The 27,226-nt window shown below is 40.5% G+C and overlaps 1 protein-coding gene across 4 annotated transcripts in view; it reads left to right on the plus strand.

Annotated features, from left to right (window-relative positions):
* The window catches only part of kcnab1a (potassium voltage-gated channel subfamily A regulatory beta subunit 1a), a gene marked incomplete at both ends in the record, with an annotated part of 151,253 nt that overhangs the window by 16,293 nt on the left and 107,734 nt on the right, over positions 1 to 27,226 (plus strand). For 2 of the 4 annotated variants that reach the window (XM_079374458.1, XM_079374459.1), the window contains one exon: positions 20,829 to 21,040. The exons of the other annotated variants lie outside the window; for them this stretch is intronic. In XM_079374458.1, the coding sequence (XP_079230584.1) occupies positions 20,829 to 21,040 (212 nt within the window). Of the gene's footprint in view, positions 1 to 20,828; positions 21,041 to 27,226 lie in introns of those variants that run through there. 4 annotated transcript variants of the gene reach the window in all.

Below are 27,226 nucleotides of genomic sequence, written 5' to 3' on the forward strand. Positions count from 1 at the left end.
TATACTCTCACATCCACACTGTTTAGACTGAGTGAAGTGAGCAAAGGATCTTGTATGAAGAATCCTTAATATCGCGATTAGATAGCACTGTCTTTGTCTACTAACAATGCTGACTAGATGTTATTTAGTAGGCAATGGTGTTAGAGAAATGTCTGCCAGCGATGTGATCTTGGCATCGGGTTTTAAACACAATCAATAATGCAACCGTCAGTTTTAGATCACGTAAACCTGGCGGGTCACTCCGTGTCTCTCTTTTTCACTGTTTGCCTATGACTTTCCTCTCTCTCACTCTCTCTCTCCTGCTCCAGGACTCCATGGAATTAGTGCCTTATTTACATAACCTCTGCTGTATTAACCCCAGACCAGATGCACAGACATTATGTAATTCATACTGAGGAACAGCCAATGCTTAAGTTTCTCAGTTAAAGATCTCTGTTTGTGGCATTTCACAATCATCTGCTTTGTAGCTCATTACTATTGCAACGTTATTAAAGCTTTCTGTCAGTGTTTTGTCATTCAAACCTCAGTCAGACCAATGCAGTGCGTGATGTGTATAAATTATTAACCAAACCGTCTGACCATCTCATGGTAATTGAGATGTTCACACACCCATGACAGTCTAAACGGGTTCACCTCAGGCAAATTGGCAAAGACAGATCCTTCACCGCAGAGACCTGGCGTCAGAATTCATTATTAAAGTAAAATAGACTTTGGTCTGAAGAAAGCAAGAGAGAAAAAAACACTAGACCTCCACCCCCTTTTCAACATCTATGAAAAGCAATTATTCTTCATAGAGACTCATTAGAAGTTGTCTTAATGAGCAGATGGATATTGATGGAGACATAGACTGTAGCAGTATCCTTTCTACTAGCTGGGCGGTGATGGCTCTGTGTAGGTGTGTGTTATGGCAAGCACTGCGGTGGGTAAACTTGAGCTCAAGTAAGAGTGTAGACAAAACTGATTATACTGTTGTTCACCAAGAGGGGGCCTTATAACTCTTAGTAGTCAAGCTTTATTTGATAGTTGTGTGCATTAGTGTGGGTTTTCATCATCAAAATGAGAATGCACCTCATCAGACTGTGTGTACTTTGCATATTTATTATGTAAAGACACACACATACAGTATATATTTAGAAAATATTTACATGTATTTACATTTATAAATTTATGTTCATATAATTTATATTATATATAAATATATTTAATATATAAACATAATTTTTTTTTCATAACACAACTGTTTATTGATTTTTTTTTCTGGGAACAGCAGTATAAAACAAAAAGCAGCTGTACAAATTTAGAACCCACCCCTGTAGACTTAAAAAAAAAAAAATAAAAAAAAAAAATTAAATAAATAAATAAATACAATAATACATAAAAATAAATGCATTTATATTAATAGATATTAATATTAATAGATAAATAAATAACAATAAAATAATTTTTACAAAGATTTTAGAAAAGATTATAAATACATGCATGTGTGTATTTATATAGACATAATAAATATGCACAGTACACACACATATTTTATAAACACAAAAACATCTTAGGTTATGTATGTAACCCCAGTTCCTTGAAGGAACGAGACGCTCCTTGGGGAACGCCTACAGCGTAACCGGCTCTGAATACCAATGAAATCTGTCCAATAGATGGGAGGGACGTCACGGTGACGTAATGACCAGCTGGTATAAAAGCACGTGCGGTGAAACCGGCGTCAGCTTCTAGAATGAAGCAAGCGCTGGCAGGGATGCCCGGAAGTGTGGCCTCACGACGCAGAATCTCGTTTCTTCGAGGAACTGGGGTTACATACGTAACCTAAGACGTTCCTCTTCAGGAACTCGAGCTGCGTCAGGAGACGCTTTGGGGAACGAGATACCTCTGATATTCCACTAACGCGGAAATCACCCCGTTGAACTGAGGCGGACGAGAACCGAACTTGATTCTGTAGCCTCTTTCTACCGTGTGCAGGACCCATCAAGACACATTTGGCAGTAGTTTCCACGCTGCGAAACAGTCTACTAAGGGAACCAGTCTGTAGTCAGAGCGGCTAGAAGCGGCGCACCGGCAGGGAATGACCGACCTAGCTGCTCTAGAGACCCCAGAAGGGTTAGCGAGCATCTCAGCTCCGCTACGGTACTGGGCGGAAGAGACTGAGATATGCGCTCGCTGGAGACCGCTGCGCCCTGAAGCACCATAGGTGGCAGGGTTGGCCTCTCCTGAGGGCGCTGGGAGGCGACGATCGCTGTGTGCTGCAGCGATCGTCGCTCTACCCCAGCGGGGGCTACCCTCATAAGCCCTAGTCCACCACCATCAGGGCTTCTTGGTCGAAGACCTCTTTGCCTGAAGCAAGGTCCGCAGATCCTGCTTAGGCTGAGAGGTCTTCGGCCACGCACCCTTCTTTCCACCCCGCTTACGAGGAGGCGCACGGGTGGCCACGCTCTCCTTCTGCGCCTCCCTATGTGAGGAGCCAGCACGTGACAGGGGCTGCTCTCGCCCAGCAGTCCCGAGAGCTAGAGAGCGGCGAGGGAGAAACCGCTGAAACGCCGCCGCCTGCCTCCCTGCCATCTGGTGCCTGCTGACAAAAGAGTCAACAGCGTCACCAAACAGGCCAGAAGGCGACAGCGGGGCATCCAGGAGGAAGACCCTGTCGCGGTCTTTAATATCCGACAGGGTCAACCACAGCTGCCTTGGTGGCGCGGAGAGACAAATCAGCAGTTCTGCGGAGTTCACAAATGTCCTCCGCACAAATTCCGTCACCCTCATCCAACTCTTTGAGCAGGTCCGCCTGGTATGCCTACAACACCGCCATGGTGTGCAGACATGAACCAGCATGACCTGCTGCCACGTACCCCTTGCCCACCAGCGCTGACGATGTGCACAGCGGCTTGGTGGGCAAGGTCGGAGCCTTCAGAGACGACGCCGCGTCAGGAGACAGATAGCCCGCAAGCGTCTGCTCCACACACGGCATCGTCCCGTAACCACGCTCCCTCGCCCCCATCACATTACTGTAGTAATCAGATGAGGGGGGCGAAGAGGCGGGCCGAAAAGGATTTTCCCCATGACCTTGACATCTCAGTGTGGAGGTCGGGAAAAAAAGGCAGGCTCCGATGTGGAGGTGAGGTCTGGAACCGCAGGAAACGCTCATCCAATTTTCCTCTCCGCGGTTCAACCGAACACTCGGCCGGCCAGTCAAGGCTCAACTTGGCTACAGCACGAGTGATCACCTCCACAAGCTCCTCATACTGGGGGGAAAGAGGGGGTGTGACATGTTCGGCGCCTCCCACGTCAACCTCCTCAGAGGAAGATAAGAGAAGCGCCGTGGCAGCGACCGCTGCCCGAGGGGAAGTAACCACCAGGCGTGCTTCCGGACTCGGGGAGCGGTCGTGGGATCTGGCAGGTGAGGATGGAGATAGCGACTCGCTCGTCTCCGATCCCTCTGCCAGATCCCATTGCGAACCCCACGAGCGCCGTCTCCGCTCTGCCTCAGCGGAAGCGGGGCCAGTGCCGCGAGGAACGCCAATGAAAGAGCCCTCTCCAGAGAAGAGGGCCTTTCGGGAGCGAAGCACATGCAGAGGAAAACCCTCACAGTGCGGGCAATCAGCCCCCTCGAGGGCTGCCTCCGCGTGTCTCGCTCCCAAGCAAAGTACACACGAGCTGTGCGTATCCTCCGCACACAAATAACGTTTGCACGGAGGAACACACAGCCTGTATTGCGCCTCACTCCCATGCTTAGCTTTGCAAAGCTTCTTTGACATAACCCTTGCAAAATGGACAGACAACAGTAAATAAGACTTACAAGACACAGAGCGCTTAGCTGAATGACAGAAAGCTGACGCCGGTTTCACCGCACGTGCTTTTATACCAGCTGGTCATTACGTCACCTCGCCCGTGACGTCCCTCCCATCTATTGGACAGATTTCATTGATATTCATAGCTGGTTACGCTGTAGGCGTTCCCTAAAGCGTCTCCTGACGCAGCTCGAGTTCCTGAATAGGAACTATTATTTTGGATGCAATTTTACAAGATAAAAACTGCATCGAAAAGGATTTTCGTTAACTTCGTAAAAAAGTTTGGAAATAGAAGAAACTAAACTAAAAGTTTAGTCTATTTTATATGCACCGTTTAGTTTTCAACTATTTTAGTTTAACGGAAATAGTAACCGAAAACTAGCTACCAAAAAGAATGACCCAATAAGACAAAACTCAGTCATCTGATTGACATGTAAAGTTATCTGAATCTGTAAAGTTACCTGCTTCATCAACAGATGATACAACAGATGATACATGACAAGCAGTAACTATCGCATAACTATCTCGATTATTTACTGGCAGATTTTTGAAACCATTAAAATATATGATTAAAGAGCCCCTTTTTGAGCAAAACAGCATGAGATCCTCAAGGCATAATGGTAGTCCTATCTTTAAATACCATCGTCCAACCATCACCCGTTCCAATTCAGGCCATGAGTCTGATTTGCGTTGGCAGACACCGTGTAGCACTTCCCGTCAAGCACAGGGGGATTTCTTGCTGTCTGACTTGTCAGTCTTGTTCTGCACTTATTCTACTGTCCCGTAAAATGCCTCTGCATGTCTGTGAGACAGTGACTGTAGCTGTCAGGCCTGAGGGACAAGAGAGAGACAGAGGACAGATGAGAGCATTGCATTTGAGAGCACCTGCAGGATTTATGCTGCTGTTAGTCAGGCAGGGAGAGAGGGGAAATATGTATCGCCCACTCACACACACACACACACACACACACACACACACTGAGCTACTTTATTCTGTCCCACTCTGCATTGCCGTGGCAACGTCACATTGAGCCCTTTCCATCCCCTTTGACAGCACAATCTGTTTCACCCACTCTCCTCTCGTTTACTCTTACTCTCACTTTCCTCTCTCTCTCTCTTTTCTCTTTTCTTTGTTATTCTGTGTCAATACAGCTGAGATCCACATACATCTGTAAATATGTGTATGTGTATGTGTTTTATATAATAGTGTGGTCTGTGCATTCAAAAGAAGGTGTTTGGGGCAAACAAAGGCAAACAGATGGATCCTTATGCAGCTCTCTCGTTCTCCTTTACTAAACATGTAAATATACAACAGGAAATGCTTATGTCCACTCATTATGTGCTTCAGATAGCATTATCTGTTTGTGCAAACATTTTGCCCTGCTCTCTGACCTTAGAATACACTTGTAATGGAGATTCTGAAGCCATTATAAAAAAGCCATGTTTGAAGCCATTATAATGCCATTATATGCACACCTGTGATCACAAGCTCCGTTACTATGTGCCAAGCTGCTTGGCAACTGTAAAGAGCCAACAAAATTAGACTAATTAAGTATATATTACACTGTGGAGTGATTGTGTATGTAGTTGCTGAACACTGCTGCCATTTATCAAATTGCTGTTGACAAAATTTTTAGAAGGATGCATTATTGGCTCTCTGATGATATTATGTGACTTATTTATTGTATCAGTTAATATGTAAATGTTCATGCTAATATATCCCATATTTTTACATTTATATTGCCTTTGCCATCATGTAACACTCACTTAAAGTTAAGGTTCTGTCATGTTATCAAACCTTCAGCTAAATTTTGTGGACAAAAAAGGTCCATTGTGTCCATTTCTGTTGGTCAAAGTGACATATTCTCATGACCAACTTGAACATGAGTGAAATCTACTGTACAATAGGAACTTTTTCACCCCCAAATACCAATTATGTGAATTCGTATTGAAATTATTGGTTCCCTATCGATACTTCACTAGTACCGTGTCGCTAGACGCTATGGAAAAAGCTCCCTTTTCTCCGAGGACTGAAGGCTTTTTCAATTATGCAGTGTGACTGCATGGCCATTGGTTCATGCAGTGATATAAAAATGAACCAATGGCGGCAAAGCCCGCCAGAGCCCGCTAGAAGGGGCGGGGCCATCTGGCAATATAAGCAGGCGCTTCGCCATAGGAAAACAGATCAATTCTCCTTCAGTGACGACTTCTTCTCTTCGCTGATCTCAGGACTCCAGACACTCGCCGTTGACACGTCTCGCTGCGGATTTGAAGCTGCCTTTTCCATTGTGCGTCTTCGCTGCTCCAGCCCGCTCAACGAGCCGCTTCAGTGATCAGTGCAGATGCCAGCTCGTTCTCTGCTGCCATCTGGTGAGCCTAAAAAAAAAAGCAAATTTCTATCTAAAAGAGCTTGCGGCATTGTTGTAAATGCCGTGCCGTCATTGCGCAGAATCTCTCTGCACGATGGTGACGGCCACTCAGAGGCCACTCACTTGGGTAAACCTCACGCAGAAGCCGCTCTGACCGAGATGGAATGTTCACATTGTGTGAACATGAGTTTCGTTACTCTGCGCACTCGGTTCGCTTTCTTTTCAGAGAGCGAAGCCGCTCCTTGCGCCCTCCCGTTTTCTTCCTCCCAGGGACCTGCGGCTCAGACCCCGCGTGCCTCACCCCCCGCTAAGCAGAGAGGATTCTCCCGTCCTCTTCGATCACATGGATTAACGTCCCTCGGTTGGTGCGAGTGACATGGTCTCATTCGGAGCTGTCGAGGACGAGCTATTAGATGATAGCATGTCTCTAATAGCATCAGACGCGGAAGAGATGTTGGGCTCTACCGTTGACCCCGCCCCTTCATCGTCTGCCGAGCCCAGCGACTCGAAGCCAGGGATGGATGCCAAATTATTCCGCATCCTCTCTAAGGCAGTCGACGAGCTAGGTTTGGAATGGTCTACGCCGGAGGAGCCCACTCGTAGTGATCTGGATGAATCTCCGTTTTTTCCCAGAGGTCCATGACGAACTCACAAAGTCGTGGCGTGCTCCATACTCGGCTCTCTTTCACTCTAACTCTTCTTCTGCTCTCTCCTCAGTGGACGGCACCAATGAGAAAGGCTACGAGAGGATGCCCCCTCTCGATGATGCAGTGGCTGTGTACCTTTGCCCGCCCTCCGCTATCGGATGGAAAGAGAAGGTCGCTCACCCCTCCAAGCCCTGCAGGACGACTTTTGCCCTCGCTGGACAAGCTTATTCCTCCGCCGGGCAGGCTGCCTCAGCGCTTCATTCCATGGCTGTGCTCCAGGTCTTTCAGGCCAAACTCCTCCAGACCATGGATGAGTCAGGACTTGATGCCGCGGCTTTCAGAGAGCTGCGCAGCACTACCGACCTGGCTCTGAGGGCCACCAAGGCCACAGCACAGGCCATAGGGAGGTCAATGGCCAACCTAGTGGTGTTGGAGCGCCACTTATGGCTAAACCTCATCGAGATTAAGGAGGCTGATAAGGTCCCTTTCCTCGACTCCCCGGTCTCCCCTACGGGGCTCTTTGGACCTGCAGTCGAGGGTTTTGCGGAGCGATTCACCGCCGCTCAGAAGTCGTCCCAGGCCATGCGACACTTCCTGCCGAAGCGGTCCAGCTCTGCAACGGCTGCTAGTCACCCCAAGCCTGCTCCAGAGCAGCAGCCAGCTAAACCTGCGCCATCGCCCGCTCAGCCTGCTCAGAAACCTGAGTCTCGACAGAATTGCCGCTCTGCCAAGCGCTACCCATTTCCGAAGCGTCAAGGACCCCAGCCCAAGCTGACCTTGGACCCTATGTCCCCGGCGTCGTCCTGATCAGCTGGAAAGGAAGAGGAGGGGGCAAAGTCTCGCAAATGCCGGACCAGCCCCGAAAAGCCCTCTCTTGTGCCTTCAAGCACCCCGTTCAGTTCCAGGTGCCAAGGCCGGTTTGTTTGTCACAAAAACTGTTTGTCACAAAACTGTCCCGGGCCCTTTCCAAAAACGCCTTCACACACAGTTATAGCAAGAAAAAAAAAAAAAAAATATTCTCAAAAAGAAAGCAAATTTCCTCTTCCAATTACCAAGTGCGTCGAGTCCCCGCAAGGCGAATCACTCGAACTAATCCAACCCCTTGCCACACGGGCCGAGGCCTGGCGGGCCATCCCCGGAGTGTCTCATTGGGTTCTGGGGATTATAGAACGAGGTTATATACACTTCAATTCGCTCAAAGACCCCCACGGTTCAGCGGCATGGTCTCCACCTCAGTGCTGAGTAGCAACGCTCACGTTCTGCGAGCCGAGGCAAAGAATTTGCTGGCAAAAGGAGCTATAGAGATCCTCCAGCTCAGAGCGAGTCAGGCTTCTACAGCCGTTATTTCCTCATCCCCAAAAAGGATGGCAGCCTCCGGCCCATCCTCGGTCTCAGACGTCTGAACCTTGCCCTCATGAGACGGCCGTTCAGAATGACTACACTGAAGCAGATCCTCTCACAAATTCGCCCAGAGGACTGGTTCTTTTTACTGGATCTGAAAGACGCTTACTTTCACACCCAGATAGCTCCCGTCACAGATGATTCTTGAGATTCGCCTTCGAGGGAGTGGCTTATCAATAAACGGTCCTGCCCTTTGGGCTGGCTCTAGCTCCCAGCACTTTTACGAAGTGCATAAATGCGGCTCTCTCCCCTCTGAGACAGATGGCAGTCTGTGTCCTGAATTACCTCAACGACTGGCTCATTCTAGCACAGTCGAAGGCCGAGCTAATAGCCCACAGGTCCCTCCTCCTCAGTCACTTGGAGCGCCTGGGACTCAGGATCAATTTGGCCAAGAGCTCCCTGTCCCCCAGCCAATGAACTTCGTTCCTGGGGACAGTTTTTGACTCAGCCCGCATGAGGGCGAAAGTCGCGCCAGATTGTGTTCTGGCTTCCTTCAGAATTGGAGCCTCCAACCCAGTCAAATGTTTCAAAGCATGCTGGGCCTCATGGCCTCCGCATCGCCAGTTCTTCGGTTGGGCCTTCTCAGGATGAGACCCCTTCAGTACTGGCTGAAACCTCTAATTCCACCCCATGTGATTATCTGACAGGTAGGACTTTATATCTTAATGATTTCTGGCATAAAATAAAAATTGAACACTTTGACCCACACAATGTATTTTTGGCTACTGCTACAAATATACCCGTGCTACTTAAGACTAGTTTTGTGGTCCAGGGTCACATATTTAATGTTTAAAAACACTCAGAATATATTATTTTAATTGAATAATGGAATAAATGTAATCTTTAGCAAATCTTAAAATGAATATCAGTATCTGCACATTATAACATTGTAATACCTACATTTATTTGTCGCATTTGAAATTATTGTAGTGTTTTATGATTAAAGTATTTTTGATTTTATACAGCATACTACAGAATTAAAATATTAATAGACATTTATCTGTTATCTATAGCACAGGAAAACTAAATCAAGACTGTGGCCCATTAACAATGTGTAAAAGTCTGTTTGTTAAGTTGTATTTATTTGTTAAATGCAGATAGTCAATACTGTGAGCTGATGGAGTGAAAGTGTTACGTTTCTGTTTTGTTTGACTGGGGATATGTTGTGGGCAGTATGGGTTGAAAAGCAATGTTTCCAACCTGTTTCTCTCTCTCTTTATTTTGTTATTATGCATGTGTGTGCTTCAGAGTGTGTATTTGATGTGAAATGTGCCCTGTCAGTCTGTTCTGTATGTCACTGTATGATTTGTTTTAAAAAAGCCTCTGTTGACATGTATGTACAGCACCTTTCATATATCAGCTGCAAATTAAAAGGCAAATGCTGCAACTTTGCACTTGATAGTGGACACACACACACACACACACACACACACTGTCCCTCTGATGTATGACAATTTTGCCTCAGGTGATACACAGCTCAATGTGGCCAAACTCTCAAAGACACACTCACATTTTGTAAATGGCACTTCAGTCATTCCAGGCTAGACTTTCATTTATATTTTTTAATAAGTACCAGAGTTATGAGCAGATAGTCTGCATTAATATGACTATCGTGTTCTGTCTGTTCAAACACTCTCTCTCTCTATCATTATTTCTGCCATGTTCCTTCACACTCTGTTCATTCCCCTCCTGACTTCCTCTCATTTAGATCAGCACAAGACTCCATACACTTGAAGGTCACTAGAATGCCACAGTAGTTTTGTAACCTGTCATAGACAGTTAGCAGCTGAGGTCACTGTGCACTAGGTCAGCTCTTGCTCTTCTTAGTTCACCTGAAGGTGACCTCTTTAACTTTATATCTGCTGTGCAGGGCTCATTTGTAAGTTGTAGATGTAATATATGTAGATGTAATATACAGAACATTCTTTGTGTGTTTTTAATATGCTTTTGTATCCTTGTTTTAGTAAAATCAAAATGAGGGACCTATTCATATAACAAGACTTATAAAGATTTTTGCCATTATGTGATGCCAATCAACAGTGTATAAAACATTGCAGAAAGCTAAAATGTTAAGTTTGCCAAAATGCACATCAACATCAATACATGTAAAATTTTCAGTGCTAGCATAGGACTGGCCCAAAAATATCATTTTAATTTTGAACAATTAAAATGATATTTCCCCTTTGGGTTATTATACAGTTGTGGTGGTATTGCTGCAGCAGCTCCACTTTCTCTGTATGCTACAGTACAGTGTGTTCCATTTGCAGTAATTACACCCGTGAGATCACACACCTCTCGTTAGACTGTTCCTCTTACTCGTTAGCACTGAAGCGTGATTGTTTGATAACTGAGTGCATGTATGAGAGATATGATGAGGCTGTGCTTATGTGGGATGCGGGTGACAGTCTTTCTGAATGCAAACATGAGTGATACACAATGCAGTGTGAACAGGTCACGCTCTCCGAGCATCTGCTTGCTAACTCTGTCTTCTTATGTCTGTTTAGTCTGTGGAGAAATGCAATTCTTTATGTATTCAGTTTTCTGATCTCTTTTTCATAATCTCACTCACTTCAAGGCCACTGGACATGATTATGCATGATTATTCTGGCGTTTTAGCTCGCAAACAAAACACTTAACACCACAATCTCAGCTTTCAGGGAAAAACAATAGTCCCACCTGCCATCGCCTCTGGCCCGGCCTCTAATGCACAGCCAGGGAAGGCAAACAGAAAAGCTCTCTCCAATTAATGTTGCTGTTTGTTTTTGAGTTGAATAAGGCATTTAATTTACTTTACTTCTCAAAAGTTTGGTTCGGTACAATTTTTAAATGTTTTTAAAATCAATATGCTGGAATGGTAGCATTGTGAAATATTATTACAGTTTTAATACAATTAATTTGTGTCACATGATCCTTTAGAAGTCATTCTAATATGCTGATTTGGTGTTTATGAAGCATTTATCAATTTTGAAAACAATTGTACTGTTTAATATTTATAAACCGTGACACATTTTTCAGGATTCTGTGATTAATAGAATTTACAGTATTTACTGTAAATTTACTGTTTGACTTTGAAATCTTGTGTGACAGTGTCAGTTTTGATTAGTTTAATGTGTCCTTGCTAAATTAAACTATTAATTTCTTTAAAACAAATCTGAAAAGAAGCTGACATTGTTCATACTGATTTGGTGCTGAAGACGTTTTCTTATTGTCAATGTGGAAAACAGCTGTGCTGCTTAGTATTTCGTGGAAATCGTGATTACTTTTTTTCAGGAATCTTAAATGGACAGAAAGTTCAAAAGAACAGCATTCAAAGTTTTGTAGCATCATACAAATCTTTACTGTCACTTTTGATCAGTCTTTGCTCAATAAAAGGATTAATTTATTTATTTTCAAAAAACATTCCTGAAACCAAACATTTGGCAATGAATGGCAGTGTACATAATGTAACTGGGAAATATCAAATTCATTTGTACAGAACGCAGATTTCAGTCAGCATCTAAACCACCTATAGACAATTTTAGACAACCAATCAGCTGTCAGCAATTTTGCATGTATTTGAGTTGTGTTGGTATTTTGCTGTTGTTAAACGTATTCATGGAAGCCTCCAGTGAGTCCTTCAGTCTGTTTTTAATCATGTGGTACTTTACTGAATCTTGCCTAAGGAAACTGTGATGTTAAGTTCCAGCATCCCTGAGACGTCTTGCCAAACAGCCTAACAGACAAAACTCTTTAAGAGGAAACATGCATTGAATATTTTTTTTTGAATATCAGAGAATCAGACATTGGTTAATAGTACTCTTCTTATGTTGCCTACCTCTCTTTCACCCTCTGATGCATAAATTATTTAAACACAAAGAAAAAAATATTTTACAAAGGAAGAATATACCTATAATCTTTTTTTCTTTCTTTTCTTTTTCAAAATACATTTAGAGAGAGTAATGGACACCATGCATTCAGGATTGTATTGAAAGCTAACGACGATTTGTTCCGATTTAATGTCCTTTCAACACCATCATGAACTTGAGAAATAATAACTTTTAGAAAATATTACAGATTAATATAACAACAGTGCTGTTCAAATTTTGAAAGACTAAATGCTATATGTGCAAAGGTAAACTTCCTGCAAACCCACATATACAAACACACACTCACATGTTCAGAAAATTGTGTCTGCATTGTATTTCCCTATAGGTCCATTTAGACACTGTAAAACAATTATGAAAAAATGGAATGTAAAAGCTTTTAATTGCTTACCATATCCTATACTGCAAAAAAAAAAAAAAGGTTAAAGGTCATTGCACACTGAGTCCGAAATTTTCATCCGAAATGTTTGCACGTTAAAAAATAAATATGACCTCACGTTGTGTCAATCATGTTTACACACTGCCTCTGATACTTTCATCTGCCATAAAAAATTCAGATCAGGTTAGTTTTTTTGCGTTTTCAGATCCGTAGCATGCATTCTGAGGAATACGAAAAAACTGAAAAAACACACACGAAAACTTTGGACTCGGTGTGCAATGACCTTTATTTTTGTCTTTATGGATTTTACAGTAGAATATTGTAAAACATACTCAAATTTAGGAATTACTGTATAACTTACAGGGGAAAAAAACTAAGACATTCCTAATAGTGTCACGCTGTACTGGAGCAAGGAGCGAGGAGTCACTGAGATTTTCAATACGGAGTTCTATTGAGATTTCCAAACACACGGAACATGACCTTCGGGAATCGACGAACAATACAGGACATGGGAGACAGGGAGACACAGGGCTTAAGAACACAGGGAAATCAACGAGGAAGAACAGAAACAGGTGCGGGGCAATCAAACACAGGGCTAGGGACTAATCAACTAATGAACATGGAACGAGGACAGGAACGGGAAGGCCAAATATGGACACGAGAGGAGGGGGAAACAAGACACAGGACTGACAAATAGTCACCGAATTACACATTAAATATGATTTTTTTTTTTTTTTACGTAGATTTATTTTTAAAATAGCTTTGCTTCTTAGTTTTTTCATCGGTAATGTACATTAGAGTTTTGTGTTAGATTTTTTGTTCATGTTTATTGTATTATTTTTGTGCCGTTTTAGTGTTACCCTGATGGTGTTTTGTCTTTGTGTATAACCCTGTGTGTATTTTTGTGATCAGGCCAAGTACCATAAACTCTGATTCATCATGTGGCTTTCTATTGTTCCACCTGTATTATTACATTACAGTACATTTTACGTAGATTTGCAAAGTAATATTGCTTAATGAAATATGCAGTAAGTTAATATACAGGCACCAATATGCCACACCATAATACCTGAAACACTGTCACAATTTTTACAGTAAATTTCTGGAAACCGCAGCTGCTGTTTATATTGTAAATATAACAGGATTTTTTTTTACAGCGCGTAAATATGAGCATTTATAATAAGCATTTGATTATACACAATGCAATTCAAATATCCTTCTGAAATGTTTGAAATTATTTAAAATATTCCTAGATTGTTGTTTTTTGGATCTAGATAAATTTTCATTAAAATGCTAAGTGAACAAATGTATGCATGGTACATGGTGTTGTCTAGAGTGGACAAATGTATTTTCATTTATGGTACATAAAAACCTCACGAATTACATTAATAATGCCTTAATTGAAGTGCTTTTTTTATATATTATTCTATTAAATCTTAATTTCTTTTTTTTTTTTTTACTGATGTGAATGACCTTGAATAGAAGCCATAGATATTGTAGAGTACCTCAACGCTCTCATCTTCCACTTAGAATTTATGTCTTCATAAAAAACACAGTGATGTATAAAGAGGCAGTTATATAGAATTATAGGACAGGGCCACCAAAGTCTTGTTGGTTTTAATGAAAAATCACACCTTAATGGTCAGAAATGTCTTTTAATGCTTTGTCTTCTGTAGTGGACGGCCATCTTTATACTCTGTCTTCAGACACTTGGTTTTACACACATTTCTTCCTAGACACACTAACAGCCATTCTCATTTACCCCAGCAATTTTCCAGCAAGGTTGCCATAGTGATTTGAAATAAGTAAAACGGCATAACAGATTTCTCTAATGTATGGCATTTGTCATATTGCTGTGGGGAATATTTTTGTTTTTAGTGTTGTGAAAGATCAGATTGTGTTGCTCAGTGCTGATTGAAAGGGTTTAAGAAATAAATTATATAGAAGTGGTTTAAGCGATAAATTACCAAACAATGAAAATGCTGTCACCATTTAATCACTCTCGTGTTGTTCCAAACCTGTATGAGTTTCTTCTGCTGAGCACAAAACAAGATATTTTGAAGAATGTTGAAAACCAAACAGCAAACGGCAGCTATTGACCTCCATAGTATTTTTTTTTTTTACTTTTATTTATTTATTATTTTTATTTTTGGCTACCGTCAACTGTTTGGTTACTCATATTCTTCAAAATATCTTCTTTTGTGTCCAACAGCTGAAAGAAATTCAGACAGCTGGAAGGTGAGTAATTGATAAATATTTTCTCTGCCCACAAAAAAAAAATTATACATTTTTGATTTTTAGAATTTTATGTAAAGATGTATAGATTTAATATAAATTGTTTTAATTTTATTTGATTTAAAATGTAAGTTAATTTAAAAAGTAATTTAAAGTAATTTTTCTAATTATTCTTATTTATTATTAGTAGGTAGTCTTGTGTGTCATATGAGGACACCAAGACATTTTACATTCATGAATGGCTTGCTCTTTTTCAGTGCTTAATGAGGCACCAGGAGTTTAAACATCTTAAGATCTGTGAGTCTGAGTGAAATGCTAATCTGTAGTGAGCTGAACTGAAGAATAATACTTGCCTTTGCTGTAAGATTGCGTAGAAATGGACGCCATTATTCACTTCATTTCACTTCATTTTTCATGGAGTTTAATGTTCATGCATGTCCCAAGGCACAGTGTTTGTGTGTGCATAAATGGGTTAGGTGTTCATAGAGTGCTGTTGAGTGAGCGTCTATCTGTCCTCCCACACTGTGGAGAACTGAGAGAGATTCTGCCTGCCCTTCGGTCTTTTTCACCTCATTTTACATCACACCAGGGTACAAACATGTTCTTTCTCACACATACTGCGCACACAATGGCTAAACGGCAAACAAAACCAAGGCATTGTGCCTTGAGGGTTAATGTTTGTTTGTAAAGTTGTAAATAGGCTTTATGGATAAATCTAATGTGGCAAAACTGTAGCAAATACAACCCATTCCTCTAGTGGGCAGTATAGCGTGTATTTATGTATAATTGCACCATTCACTTCCCATAAAGGTTTTATTAAATCCTAAGCACCCTGCATGCAAATATGACAATATGCTAACAGGACTAGGAACAATCAGTGATTTTTGGAAATCGTGCTTTAACTGCTTTTTTCAAGTCTCATTTGTATTAAAATTGGGTCTGTGTACACTTTTCACTTAGCCTGCACTTTCCCTGAACATTATAAGATCATCATGATCAATATTACCCACAATCTGCTGTTTATGCAGTAAGTAATTGGATAAACAATATACCCAGTGGTCCCTGTTGATTTGGGAACACAGAAAAGTAAATAGTGCCTCAGCCTTTGGGATCACACCAGGAGTTTTTAATTATTCAAGCTTCAAAATATTCTCCGTAATCTCATTAGTTTAGTCAAGCAGTGAGGCATGGGTGTCTGGAAATAAATAGGCTTTTCAGACACCAGGGATACTGATGGCATCCAGGGTTATGTAATGGTGTCCCTCTAAAGGTTATTTGAAATGCCGGTGCAGGTGAAATTGCCATACATATAATTAATTGACATACAAATAAACAAGATGTCATCGCATTCTATTGGTCAAGTAGCAGTGTTAAAAAAAAAAAAATAACTGCTGTTATTTAGTCTAGTATAACCTTTAATTTCATGCATCAAACCTGATATGCTGTCATTTTAGACTTATGTCACATTCACATTCTGTTAGTTGCAAGGTCTTGGCTTGACTGCATGGCTGTAACAACCTTGAGAAAGAAATTGCCTGGGATTCCTTATCCACTTAAAAAAATTAGATTAAGGTGACAACCAAAGATGCTAGCGATACATTGCTCAAAAATGCATTGCATATATATATATATATATATATATATATATATATATATATATATATATATGCAATAAGTAAACCTTATCTGTCTCCTTTCTGAATTAAACTATTAATTTCTTTCAAAAAGCGGCAAACTTTTGAATGCAAGTGTATATTTTATCAGAATTATGACAAAATATACACTTCCATTGAAAATTGTGCAATCAGTTTATCTTTTAAAACTGAGAAAAATATTTATGTGATTTACTGAAAAAAACTTTCTTTCAAATAAATTCCGCTCGCAACAACATTTCTTTATTGTAGTTACAAAATACTTCTTGGAACCACTGTATATTTGCCAAAGGATAAACATTATAGGCCCAAAAAAAGCACCATGGCAAATAAATGTCTTTTCCTGTGGGAAAATTTCTGTAAACTTGCCTTCTTTTAATTTCTTCTACATCTTTCCCATAAGCCAATTTTGAACATGCATTTTCGACCAATCAGAACTCAAACTTCAGTTTTTATTCTCCAGTGAAAAAATGTATTTTCCCTTGTTATATTAGCAGAGAGGTCAAACATGTCAGTACTGTTGAGGTCAGGCAGAGGACAGAGGGATCTTGTCATATTGTGTTGCCATGTCTCTGATGCCATCTCTATTGCTTGCATAGTGATTATCATCATTGTCATACAGGTTCTGATGCTAATCAAACACTATTGTAGAACATCTTTCAGTGGTTGGTAGAGAATCACCACCCCCACACTATTCAAAAGAAGTCCTCTAACACACATACACCTGGACGCTCAGCTACTGATTGAGTATTTATGGTGTGAAATGGTCTGTGCAGTGCAGAACCCTATCAGGAGAGTGGCAGGTATGTTTAACTGAAGTTTTGAATACAGTGGTCCACAGCATGAGTGGTTAATGTGCCTCATCTGTAATTGCGCCCCTCTTCAAATATGTCCTGCTATTACCATGTATCACATGCAGAAACATTGGAGCCACCAGCCAACTCTCATATGTGAGTGCCAAAATGGCTCAAAAAGGTGTTCTATGGCCCAATGACCGATCCAGAAAAAACTGGGACACAGTTGAGGTCGTTGGCCTGTGCAATAATTGTTCTGTGATTCATGGGGGTGGCAAAAATTGGATCTGAGAAATTAGATGCGCCATGATGGTACTCGTTCACATGTTAATCGCAATAAGTTCTTAGCAGTTAACACGCTTGATCCTGAAGAAGAACAAGAGGGTGAGAAACTGAGAGACAGTTTGAAACTTAGCTGACTATTACAGTGCAATAAAACTACTATACTACTGAGAAAAAAATAGTCTTTTGTGGGAACATTTTAATGGAAACTTATTCTACTCGCTGTAGTTTCCATAGACACGGCCGGGTACTGCGCTTCTAGGTGTAATCTTGTAGAGCTTCCTGGTTTAATGAGCATCTTTGTGCGAATGGTAAGAGTCATAAAAATTTCACTGCTCCATTGATCAATATTGATTTGAGACCCACAGTTATAGTGGAAACATTTAATGGCAAGCACGAGAAACCAACACTGCACTAAGTGTGAGTGTGATTTCACATCGATCAGTAAATTTACTGATAAGAGGTGGAAGAGGGCTGGAGATTGCAGTTGTAGGGGTTTTGGCAGGGGGTACTTGACTGGCACCCAGGCTTTCTGATGTTTTTTTATTTATTTATGTTTTTTTTTGCCTTCAGTCTTATTGGTTACACTTTATTTCGATAGTTCACTTTAGACATTCTACTAACTATAAGTAACTTTGTAACTACATGTCAACTACATGTCAACTAATTCTCATTAATTTGTAATTACATGTCTACTAACTCTCAGTAGGGTAGGTTTAGGGTTAGTAGAATAAGCTGACATACTTGCAAAGTTTCTCATAGTCAGTATGTTGTATGTTGTGGACCCATCAAAATAAAGTGTTAGCAGATATTAAGCAGACAGTCTACTAATACTCTAATGACTGCTAGTTGACATGTAGTTGCAAAGTTACTTACTGCTAGTAGAATGCCTAAAGTGGAATATCGAAATAAAGTGTTACTGTCTTATTTCCTTTTACGCTGTCGGGATGCTAATAAGCTCAGCAGTAACATCCAACTTTACAAGGGAAACATAGTCCCCAAAGAACTAGGTAATGCTAAGAATACTGTACAAGCGCTGGGGAGTGACTCCAGATCGGGCGCTTCAATTAGCACTCAAGCAGAGGTCAATTGATTTGTAATGGATTTAAATTAGGTCAGAATAGTGTCAACCAACTCAAAGTAGCTAATATACTAGAATTAATAACAGAGACTGTCATGTCTCCTTTCTTTTGTCTCAAATGTGTATGTTGGCTGTTTGTTTGATTATATATGAGTGCGTAGGTCTGTAGGTTTGTGTTGTGCTGAATATACCCCCCTTTACAAAAATATCTACATAACACCAATTAAATTAGACGTTGAAGTGATACATTTATTGTTTTAAGGTTAGCCACATTGACAAACAGTGTGGTTCCACTTCATTTCACACTACGTGCACTTACCTGAACTTGCAGTGTATTAATCTAAGAAAGTACTGGTTAGTATAAGGTAACTACATGGTTTAGGATTTGCTTTAGGGATAAGTTCGGGGTTATTACATAGTTATTACCAAGTTATTGTATTGTAATTACTATAAGAAGTATATAGTGTGTACACGCGGAACAGGACTGTAAAATAAAGTGCTGACTTCAATTACCTTTATACCTCATTCCTTGCATCATAGGAACTTTGCAACTGTTAAAAAAGTATGTTCTATACAAGTATGGATTATGTCTGTTTTACTCATATTGGACAAGTGAGGGCGCCCTTGTGCAAAAACTCCACATATGCATCACATAAATAATAGAACTCATGACGTTCCAGGAAATCAACATTTTGTTTTTCATTTTTTTCAATCGACATAGTTTTTTTTTTTTTAATAGCATAGAATATATTTTCTTCATCCATCTGTGATAAGAAGCCACATCATAACACAAAAGGAAATATTTGACTGATGCTGTGGAGTAAAAACGTAATAATGTTCTCTTTTGTTGGACAGCAGGTTTAGTAATTCTCATTGCAAGTCATTACAAGGGAAGTTTATCATTAGGCATTTAGTCTAATATAATTTAAGTATGTTTGATGTAGCTAGCTAACAGTAAACTACCTGCTGCCATCAGAGCAACTGCTCCTTGGATGGTCTCATTTGGAATGTGAAAACAACATGGACACTAAAGTTACTACAAAGATATTGGATTTGTATTATCAGAGCTTTCCGAATTGTGTTCTCATGATTTTTTTTCAATTGGGAAATTATTTTTCCAATTATTCTGACACCACATGAATGCAGTATAATTTAACTACCAATCACATGCAGTGATGATCCTTCTTACATCCGTTTGGGGCACCAGAGGGTGTATATTTCAGCTGACAGCTCAGGCATTTAAGTGGCACTGAAATCTGAATTCTGATTCGGTCTGGTACATACAGGTATGGGTTTTGGTACCCAACCCTAGTTATAATCAGCCAACAAATATCTAGTTTGTAGTTGTTTTTTTGCATATTTAGCTGTGATACAAGAAAGTATTTTAACCTAAAATTACACACTTCACCTTTAAAAGGGCTGGAATATGTTTTCAACCTCTCTGATATCCTTCAAAAGATCTTTTAACAGCTTTCAATTTAGCATTTGTTGGTTTTAGGCTTCGCAATGAAAGAGCTCGTGTGCACAGGTGCACAAAACATTGCGCTTGGTCTGTGTCACAGACTTTACGCTCCACAACAGTGGAGCAAGAGCACGATACGCTGGGAAAGAAAGAGAGCGAGGCAGATAAAGGGAGGGAGAGAGCACTTTAAACAGACGTGGACGGCTGCCTACTGCTCATTCCCCCAGAGCTGTAGCGCAGATGAAGCATCACTGCTGAGCTCACCAAAAAAAACAGATCTAAAGAGAAAATAGAGGAAAAGAGAGTAAACAGAGAAAGAAAAAGCAGGACAGAAGCTCATTAGAAGCTCGAATTATTATCAGCTGAAGGAAGTGAATGAATGTGTGTGTATGAGAGAGAGTGTAAGAAAAGAGGAAGACCTCAGAAGAGAGGAGAGAAGTGTCAGCAGAGCTGTGGATTTATGCTGTCCAGTCTTGACATCCCTCCCTCCTTTCCTCCTCCTCTCCTCCCCCCTTCAGCAGGCGGGCTTTTTGTGGCTGACCATGCGAGGATCCTCTCAGTGCTGCGGGAATCTCCTCTCCTCCTCCGGACAGTTCTGCAGCTCTCGTTCTGTGACTCACTGACCCCGATGCAGCCTTAACAGTTGTCTTTTTCACGAGGGAAGGAACGTCTTGGACAAGGAGCAACGCAACTTTTGGACTGTGTAGACGTCTCCTTTTTCCTTGTGCTCAATAATTGATGCAGTTTCTCTGCTGCTGCTTTGATCGTATCCACAGGACGGGATCAGGGAGGAAGGTCGGGACCCCCGCATGAACCCTCAGTGTGTCCTCTCTGTGTTGTAGACTGCATCTTCTTCGTTCTCCTCATCCAGCATGCAGGTCTCAATCGCTTGCACAGACCACAATCTGAAGGGTCGAAATGGGGACCATGGAAAAACGAACACCACCAGCCCCAACGTGGTGAACGCGGCACGGGCGAAGTTCCGCACAGTTGCCATCATCGCCCGGAGCTTTGGCTCTTTTACCCCACGCCACCACATCTCCCTCAAAGAGTCCACCGGCAAGCTCACTGGCATGAAGTACCGGTATGTCTCACTCTCCCTCTTTAACCACTTTCCTTCATTTCCATTTCTTCCAGGGATCCCTTCACCTGTGGCTCTTTCTCTTGCTGGAATGGTTTGGATCCTCTCAAACTCTTTTGAGATCAGTTTTAAGAAGATCAGTAGTAGTTGTTTAAGGGTTTGACATGATGTTTGGCTTGAACTGTGGTGGTCCAGGTGATATATTTGTCACTGTCCATCACTTAAAGGATGTTGCTGTTCAACATAGATAGAGTGTTTCATCAGTGTGATATATGGGTTTGACCCACTCTTGATCTCCTTGCTCTGTTCATCTTTGTTAGCTGAGCTCGCTCTGTTAGCTCTGAGTTCCTCGGGACAAACGAAAAACCATAATTGTTTGCTCTTCCATATTTACACTCTAGGAAGCACAGTTCTCAGATTGACGCTTCATTATGTGCTGAGAATATCCAGACCGTTGATTCTTTGGAGTGTTTCCCCTCTCCCTGTTCTAGTAGAGCATAGTTACAGGTGTTTTTCTTTTATTATCCTTGATGATTTTCAGTATGTGTTGTTGCTTGATTTGATGCAATATTTTCAGGGATTTCAGAATATTTTCTACCTACTCTGCTGCACATGTTCTGGATTCTGGTGGGATGTGCTGTGCCTGTGTGAGTGTACACAGGTGGCTGTGGTTTCTGAGCCTAATTGCAGAATAAACGTTTCTAAATGCAAATGTTGTGTGGACCACATTAGTGTATTTCACCTGATGTCCTGAATCATCGCATCACACACAGAACCTTAAAGCAGTGGTCACACTAGGCTTTAGGTTTACCAAATTATTTTGTTACCCTGAAATGATGATGGCTCTAGGGCTTCTGTTTTTAATAATTTACATATAATAATAATAATAATAATAATGTACTGTGTACATGTTCCTGCAACATAGCAAACACTGCAGCTTTGATGTTTGGTCTTTTTGTACGAAGTAAAGAAGTTAATTTGTGCTTTTTATATCAATTGGTAAATAATAGTAGCACCTTATAAGGTTACATATTACTACACTTTGGTACGTCTGGTAAACTTTGGTACACATACATATGGAAATAGATGGAGTTTTCCAATTGAAACAGGATATACAATGGGAAAAAAAATATAGGGCATGACTTGATTTTGTCCATCGGGAATTGATTGGAATGTGAGAAGTGACGGGAGGTTGAATGGGACAGGGTTTATGACAGAAGATTGGATGGGAGGAGTTGAAAAATTGGACTTCTGGCAAATTATTACATTTTGATGAAATAATTGTGAAGAAAGCATTTGTCTTTGAAAAATCATGCATTGAACCATGCACAATAAGATCAGGAAGGTGTATTAGGAAGGAAAATAGGCTCAGTTTTGATTAGAATTTTTATAGAATATCATCTTATGTTGTATTTATCTTATTAGATGAATCTAAGATTACATGCTTTCTCTGGAAATAAGTTCAAACAGCCATAGAACATCTTTTTTTTTGTATTTGATGATTATAAGTGTCTGAGTAGAGCAGATTTACCAAATTTGAACAAGTATATGTGTGTGTGTGTGTGTGGTGAGTTTGTTGGTGTGTATCTGACCGTATACAGGCTGTAATGTCTTCTCTTTTGTTCCTTCTTCTGATCCTCTACAGTCACTTCCCAGGGATTTCTGACCTCAGACCTAGTCATTTCTAGAGATGGATATTTTAGTAATTTTGTCTGCTTGAGTACTCAACAGATAAATTAACCAAGTACTTTGGGGGTGGTGGGTCTATCTGTGCCATTATTTCATCTACTATATGTATGAGATATGAGATGGTCATCTCCTCCTTACAGCACATCCTGGTGTTTGTAAGGGTCACAAACCAAGTTTTTAAAATGTAAAAAAACAGTTCTTTGAAAAAGAAAGAACACCTCTCTACACCCCTGTGTTCTGTTCCATTTGGTTGCATGGCATGTAGCTGTTTGAAAGGAAGAACACGTCCTGTGTGTCGCCCTCTAATCCTCTCCAGACAGAGTGGTGAGTTCTTCCTCCCCTGAACTCAAAGTCGTCATGTACAGTGTTGATACAAATTCTGGCTGATGAATCGGACCACAAGGTACCGATCAAAAATAACACTGTAATCAATCACTAGCTGGTGTTGCTGTTACTTAATTTTAATAAGTGTGAAATGTTTTGAAGTTGAAAAACATTTGCTGTCACTTCCAAGTACTTGGGTACTCAACTAACTGTACAGTAGGGTTGCACAGCAGTGTTATTTGAGCATTTATTATCTTGAAATAGTTTTATTTGGAATATTTAAACCCCTTTTTTTAAATATTTTAAATTGATTGATTGAAATAGTTTTTTCAGTATTAATTTGAATTTCAGTTTGTTTTGATATATATATTTATTTGTTTTGAATATTTATATTTAGCTTAATTTTTATTTGAGTAATTTTAGTTGTATTCTTATTCTTATTATTAGGTTCTAAATTAAAAAAAAATTGTCATTATATATATATATATATATATATATATATATATATATATATATATATACCTTATTTTATTTCAAAAATATTTCAGTTAACAGTTTTAATAGTCTTAGTTAACACACAGATATTGTACAAATATTGAACTTCTAGCAGATATGTTAAGGTGCTCATTATTTTATATATCATCTTCTGGCTAATAACTGATAAACGGCCAGTATTAAAATTTCTACAACTTTATCTAAATATATTACAAATAAAATACTAAAAAAATAAAATCAGTTATTTTAAGTGATATAAATGAATTTAGGCACTACAGCATTATAATGTACAGTATGAAAATAGATATTGATTTTAAGATTTTATAATGATTACATTTAACATTGTTATTCAATTATTTATTTAATCTTCCTAAAAGTTCACTTTAAGTTTCATATTGAATATCCAATTAAATATGACATTACATATCCAACATAAAAAAAGATCTCTAATATTGGCCGATAATGGATTTGGTACATTTTGAATCTCTTATAATAACAGTCTCCTGGACAACAATGCAAACTGTGCACCTCTAAAAGCCTAAACTGTTGTTCATCCTGTGGAAGCTCGTCAACATACATTCTTAAATTGACTTCTGATCAAGGTTCCCATTATTATCGCTTTCAATAAAAAAATAAACATTTGTTTTTCAGATCCAATGTTTCTCTTCATATCTACTACACAGAGCACTCTCTCCTCCCCCTCTCTCTCTCTCTCTCTCTCTTCCCTGTCTGTGTTGATAGTGATCTCTGTGTCGTTGACAGCCCGTCAGGACAGCATTAAAAGTGCAGGAGCGCGTACTGATGCAACATACAGTGTGTGAGTGAGCAGCAGAGAGAGGAGGATTGGGTTTCTAGAAATTATACTTATAGCTCTGCATGTCCATCATGACTTCATTGTACAGGGCTGACAGGCAGCTGCTCGGGAGGAAGCTTTCTATTACTGCTCTCATTACACACATTCATACGTGCTCACTCATGGTAAACATCGGAGGCCAGTAGGCTTCATTGTGTCTTTATGTTTAGTGCGGCAATAGAAACCCTGGAGACCCATTAGATGAGGTAAGTTTTTCTCTTCACAGTAACTCCTTTGAACTGTTCAACACCAATCTTGAACATGAAAGGCTGATTAAAAATATTGGATGAACATCTACAGCTGGCACTTGAGACAAAACCTTTCTATGATACCTTGGTGAAGTTGAAACCAGCTCCAAGACCAAGTCCAGCTTGGTCGAACAGGATCAGTGGTGGCCAATTTGAAACTGTAAATGAAGAATGAGAGGAAGTGGCCAGTCGTGACCAATAATCCTCTGGAAGTCACTTACAAGTCACAGAGGTTTAATAGGTTTTGAGGCAACAAAAGTACCTTTGAAATGGATCCTGTAATGTAGCATGAATAGAGAACATTGGCCCTGAGGAAACAAAGATGTAGGAGTGGTAAAAAAATAAAAATAAATAACTTTTTTTTTCTTCTGGTGTGAGTATTTAATTTGTCATGGCTGACCTTTACAGGGATTTATAGGCAAAGAATGAAGAGCTTCTCTGTGAAGATCTCAAAGCAGGAGATCAGACTGAAAGGTCACAGTGAAGAGATTCACCCAAAAGTTTCATTAAACGCATTTAACATCCCTGAATGAGAATGAAGGTGTCTGTAGAATGTAAAGGGTTTCACAAAAAGTTATACTTTTACTAGTAGATTTTTTTAAGGAGCAGAACTTAATCTTTAAGTAACCTCCTGGCTTTTTTGATTGACAGTTCAGTTTAGAATTTTGAAACTTTTTTGAAATTTGAACTTGTGAACTTGTCAAACTTGTCATAAATTGTCAATTCTACATTATTGTTAAAAAGTTTGGGAGCAGTAAGATTATTGATTGATTGATTGATTGATTGGATAACAAAACCAATTCCAAAAAGTTGGGACATTTTGTAAAATGCAGTGAAATTAAGAATCTGTGGTTTGTTAAGTCACTTTAACTTAATTGACAAAAGTACACAGGAAAATTTCTAAAGTTTTCACTGACCAGCTTAAATGTATTTTGTAAATATAAATACATTTTGATGTTCGTGGCTGCAACACACTCCAAAAAAGTTGGAACAGAAACAAAATAAAAGTGAAAAGGTTGTGTAATATCGAAGTAAACTGTTTCAAAGAGTCCACTATGAGCAGATTAATTAGTAATAGGTGAGGGGATCATGTTTGGGTATAAAAGGAGTATCTCAGTTTTTGCCAGCAAAAATCGAGCGTAGCGTTAGTTCTGGCAGGTCACGTTAGTCAAGCTCGCGTCAGCTGACTCTCAGCTGATCCCCATCTAACTATAGGAATACGACACCTATCTAAGCATCCATATATAAGGTTGTCAGTATTATCAGCAGTTTTTGCATTGCTCAATAGCAAATTAAATGGCGAATTTGGCAGGCAAAACATCATCATCACTAGGAATCTGGAATTTAGTGAGTGGAATTCTTTTCCCCAATGGACTCACCTCCGAGTTCGTTAACTTGAACACGTGAATTCACTGCATTGTTCATAAGCTGCCCAATTCAGAAGTGACTGAGTTAGCATTACTTCACGCATCGCTACATTATTGAAATGAACTCCGTTATGTGACCGACTCAAGAACAATTTCAGATGGGAACTTCATCCCCAAGAAGGATATCAAGAAATCAAGCATCCTCGCCACAGCTGCAACGTTCACTCTCTCAAACATCTTCACAAGCTAATGCTCTCAGGTTATTGGCAATATGCGTGTTGCTATGGCTATCCGCATTGCTTAGGCTCATTAGTTGTTCAGTTGGCAATGTGCGGTACTGTGTTACTGGCATATGCTTGTAGTTGCAATATGCTGCGCTTAAAGGGGGTTACAACGCCATTTCATGCATTCTGAGTTGTTTAAACTGTTAAGAGTTGGATTGTTATGCGTGCACGCACTCAGCGACCCGAGCGAGAGCAAGAACTTGCCGCTCAATGCGTTTCGTTCATGGTAAGGAAGTCATCGGCAGCACTGCAGTACTTGCTTGAGAAGAATGTCTCTAAAGATGTGTTTTGGATGTGAGGAAAGGATTCAAGATTCAAGATTCAAGATTCAAGATTTTTATTTGTCACATACACAATTATACTGTCACGTATCCTGTGGGTGTGCCCTGGTTGGCCACCAGATGTCACTGTCTTGTCTGAGCACATGGGTTTGTGTTGTGATTGTTCCATGTGTTCCCCCGGTTGATTGTTTGACCCCGCCCTCCTTGTTATTCCCTAATTGTCTCAGCGTGTACACCTGGTGCCTCCTCGTTTGTCTCCTTTAAATGATCCTGGTGTTTGCAGTCCTGTTCGGCCACGTTGTCATATGTTCTTGGTGCAGTAAGTCATGTCTGTTTTCTAGTCCTCGTTTTTGCATTGCTCTGTCAGTCTGTTTTTCCCCTCGGGGTAATTTATGTTTCTGTTTTGTTTCTTTTTATTATTAAAACTTCACCATTCCCCTGCACTTGAGTTTTCGCCTCATTCTCTGCACGTATCATGACAGAACGTGGCCGACTACAGAGAACTCAGCGGGGAATGGATTACCATCCTCCAGCCCCTAACGGGAGGAACCCCCTCTGCCAACGCATCCTCCAGGTCAGGAAGCTGAACGCCATCCGTCAGAGGGGCACTGAGGTGAGGATGTTTGCCTGGACGTTCTGTGAGGCAGC

This window comes from Barbus barbus, assembly GCF_936440315.1.
Source record: "Barbus barbus genome assembly, chromosome: 23".
Lineage (NCBI taxonomy): Eukaryota > Metazoa > Chordata > Actinopteri > Cypriniformes > Cyprinidae > Barbus > Barbus barbus.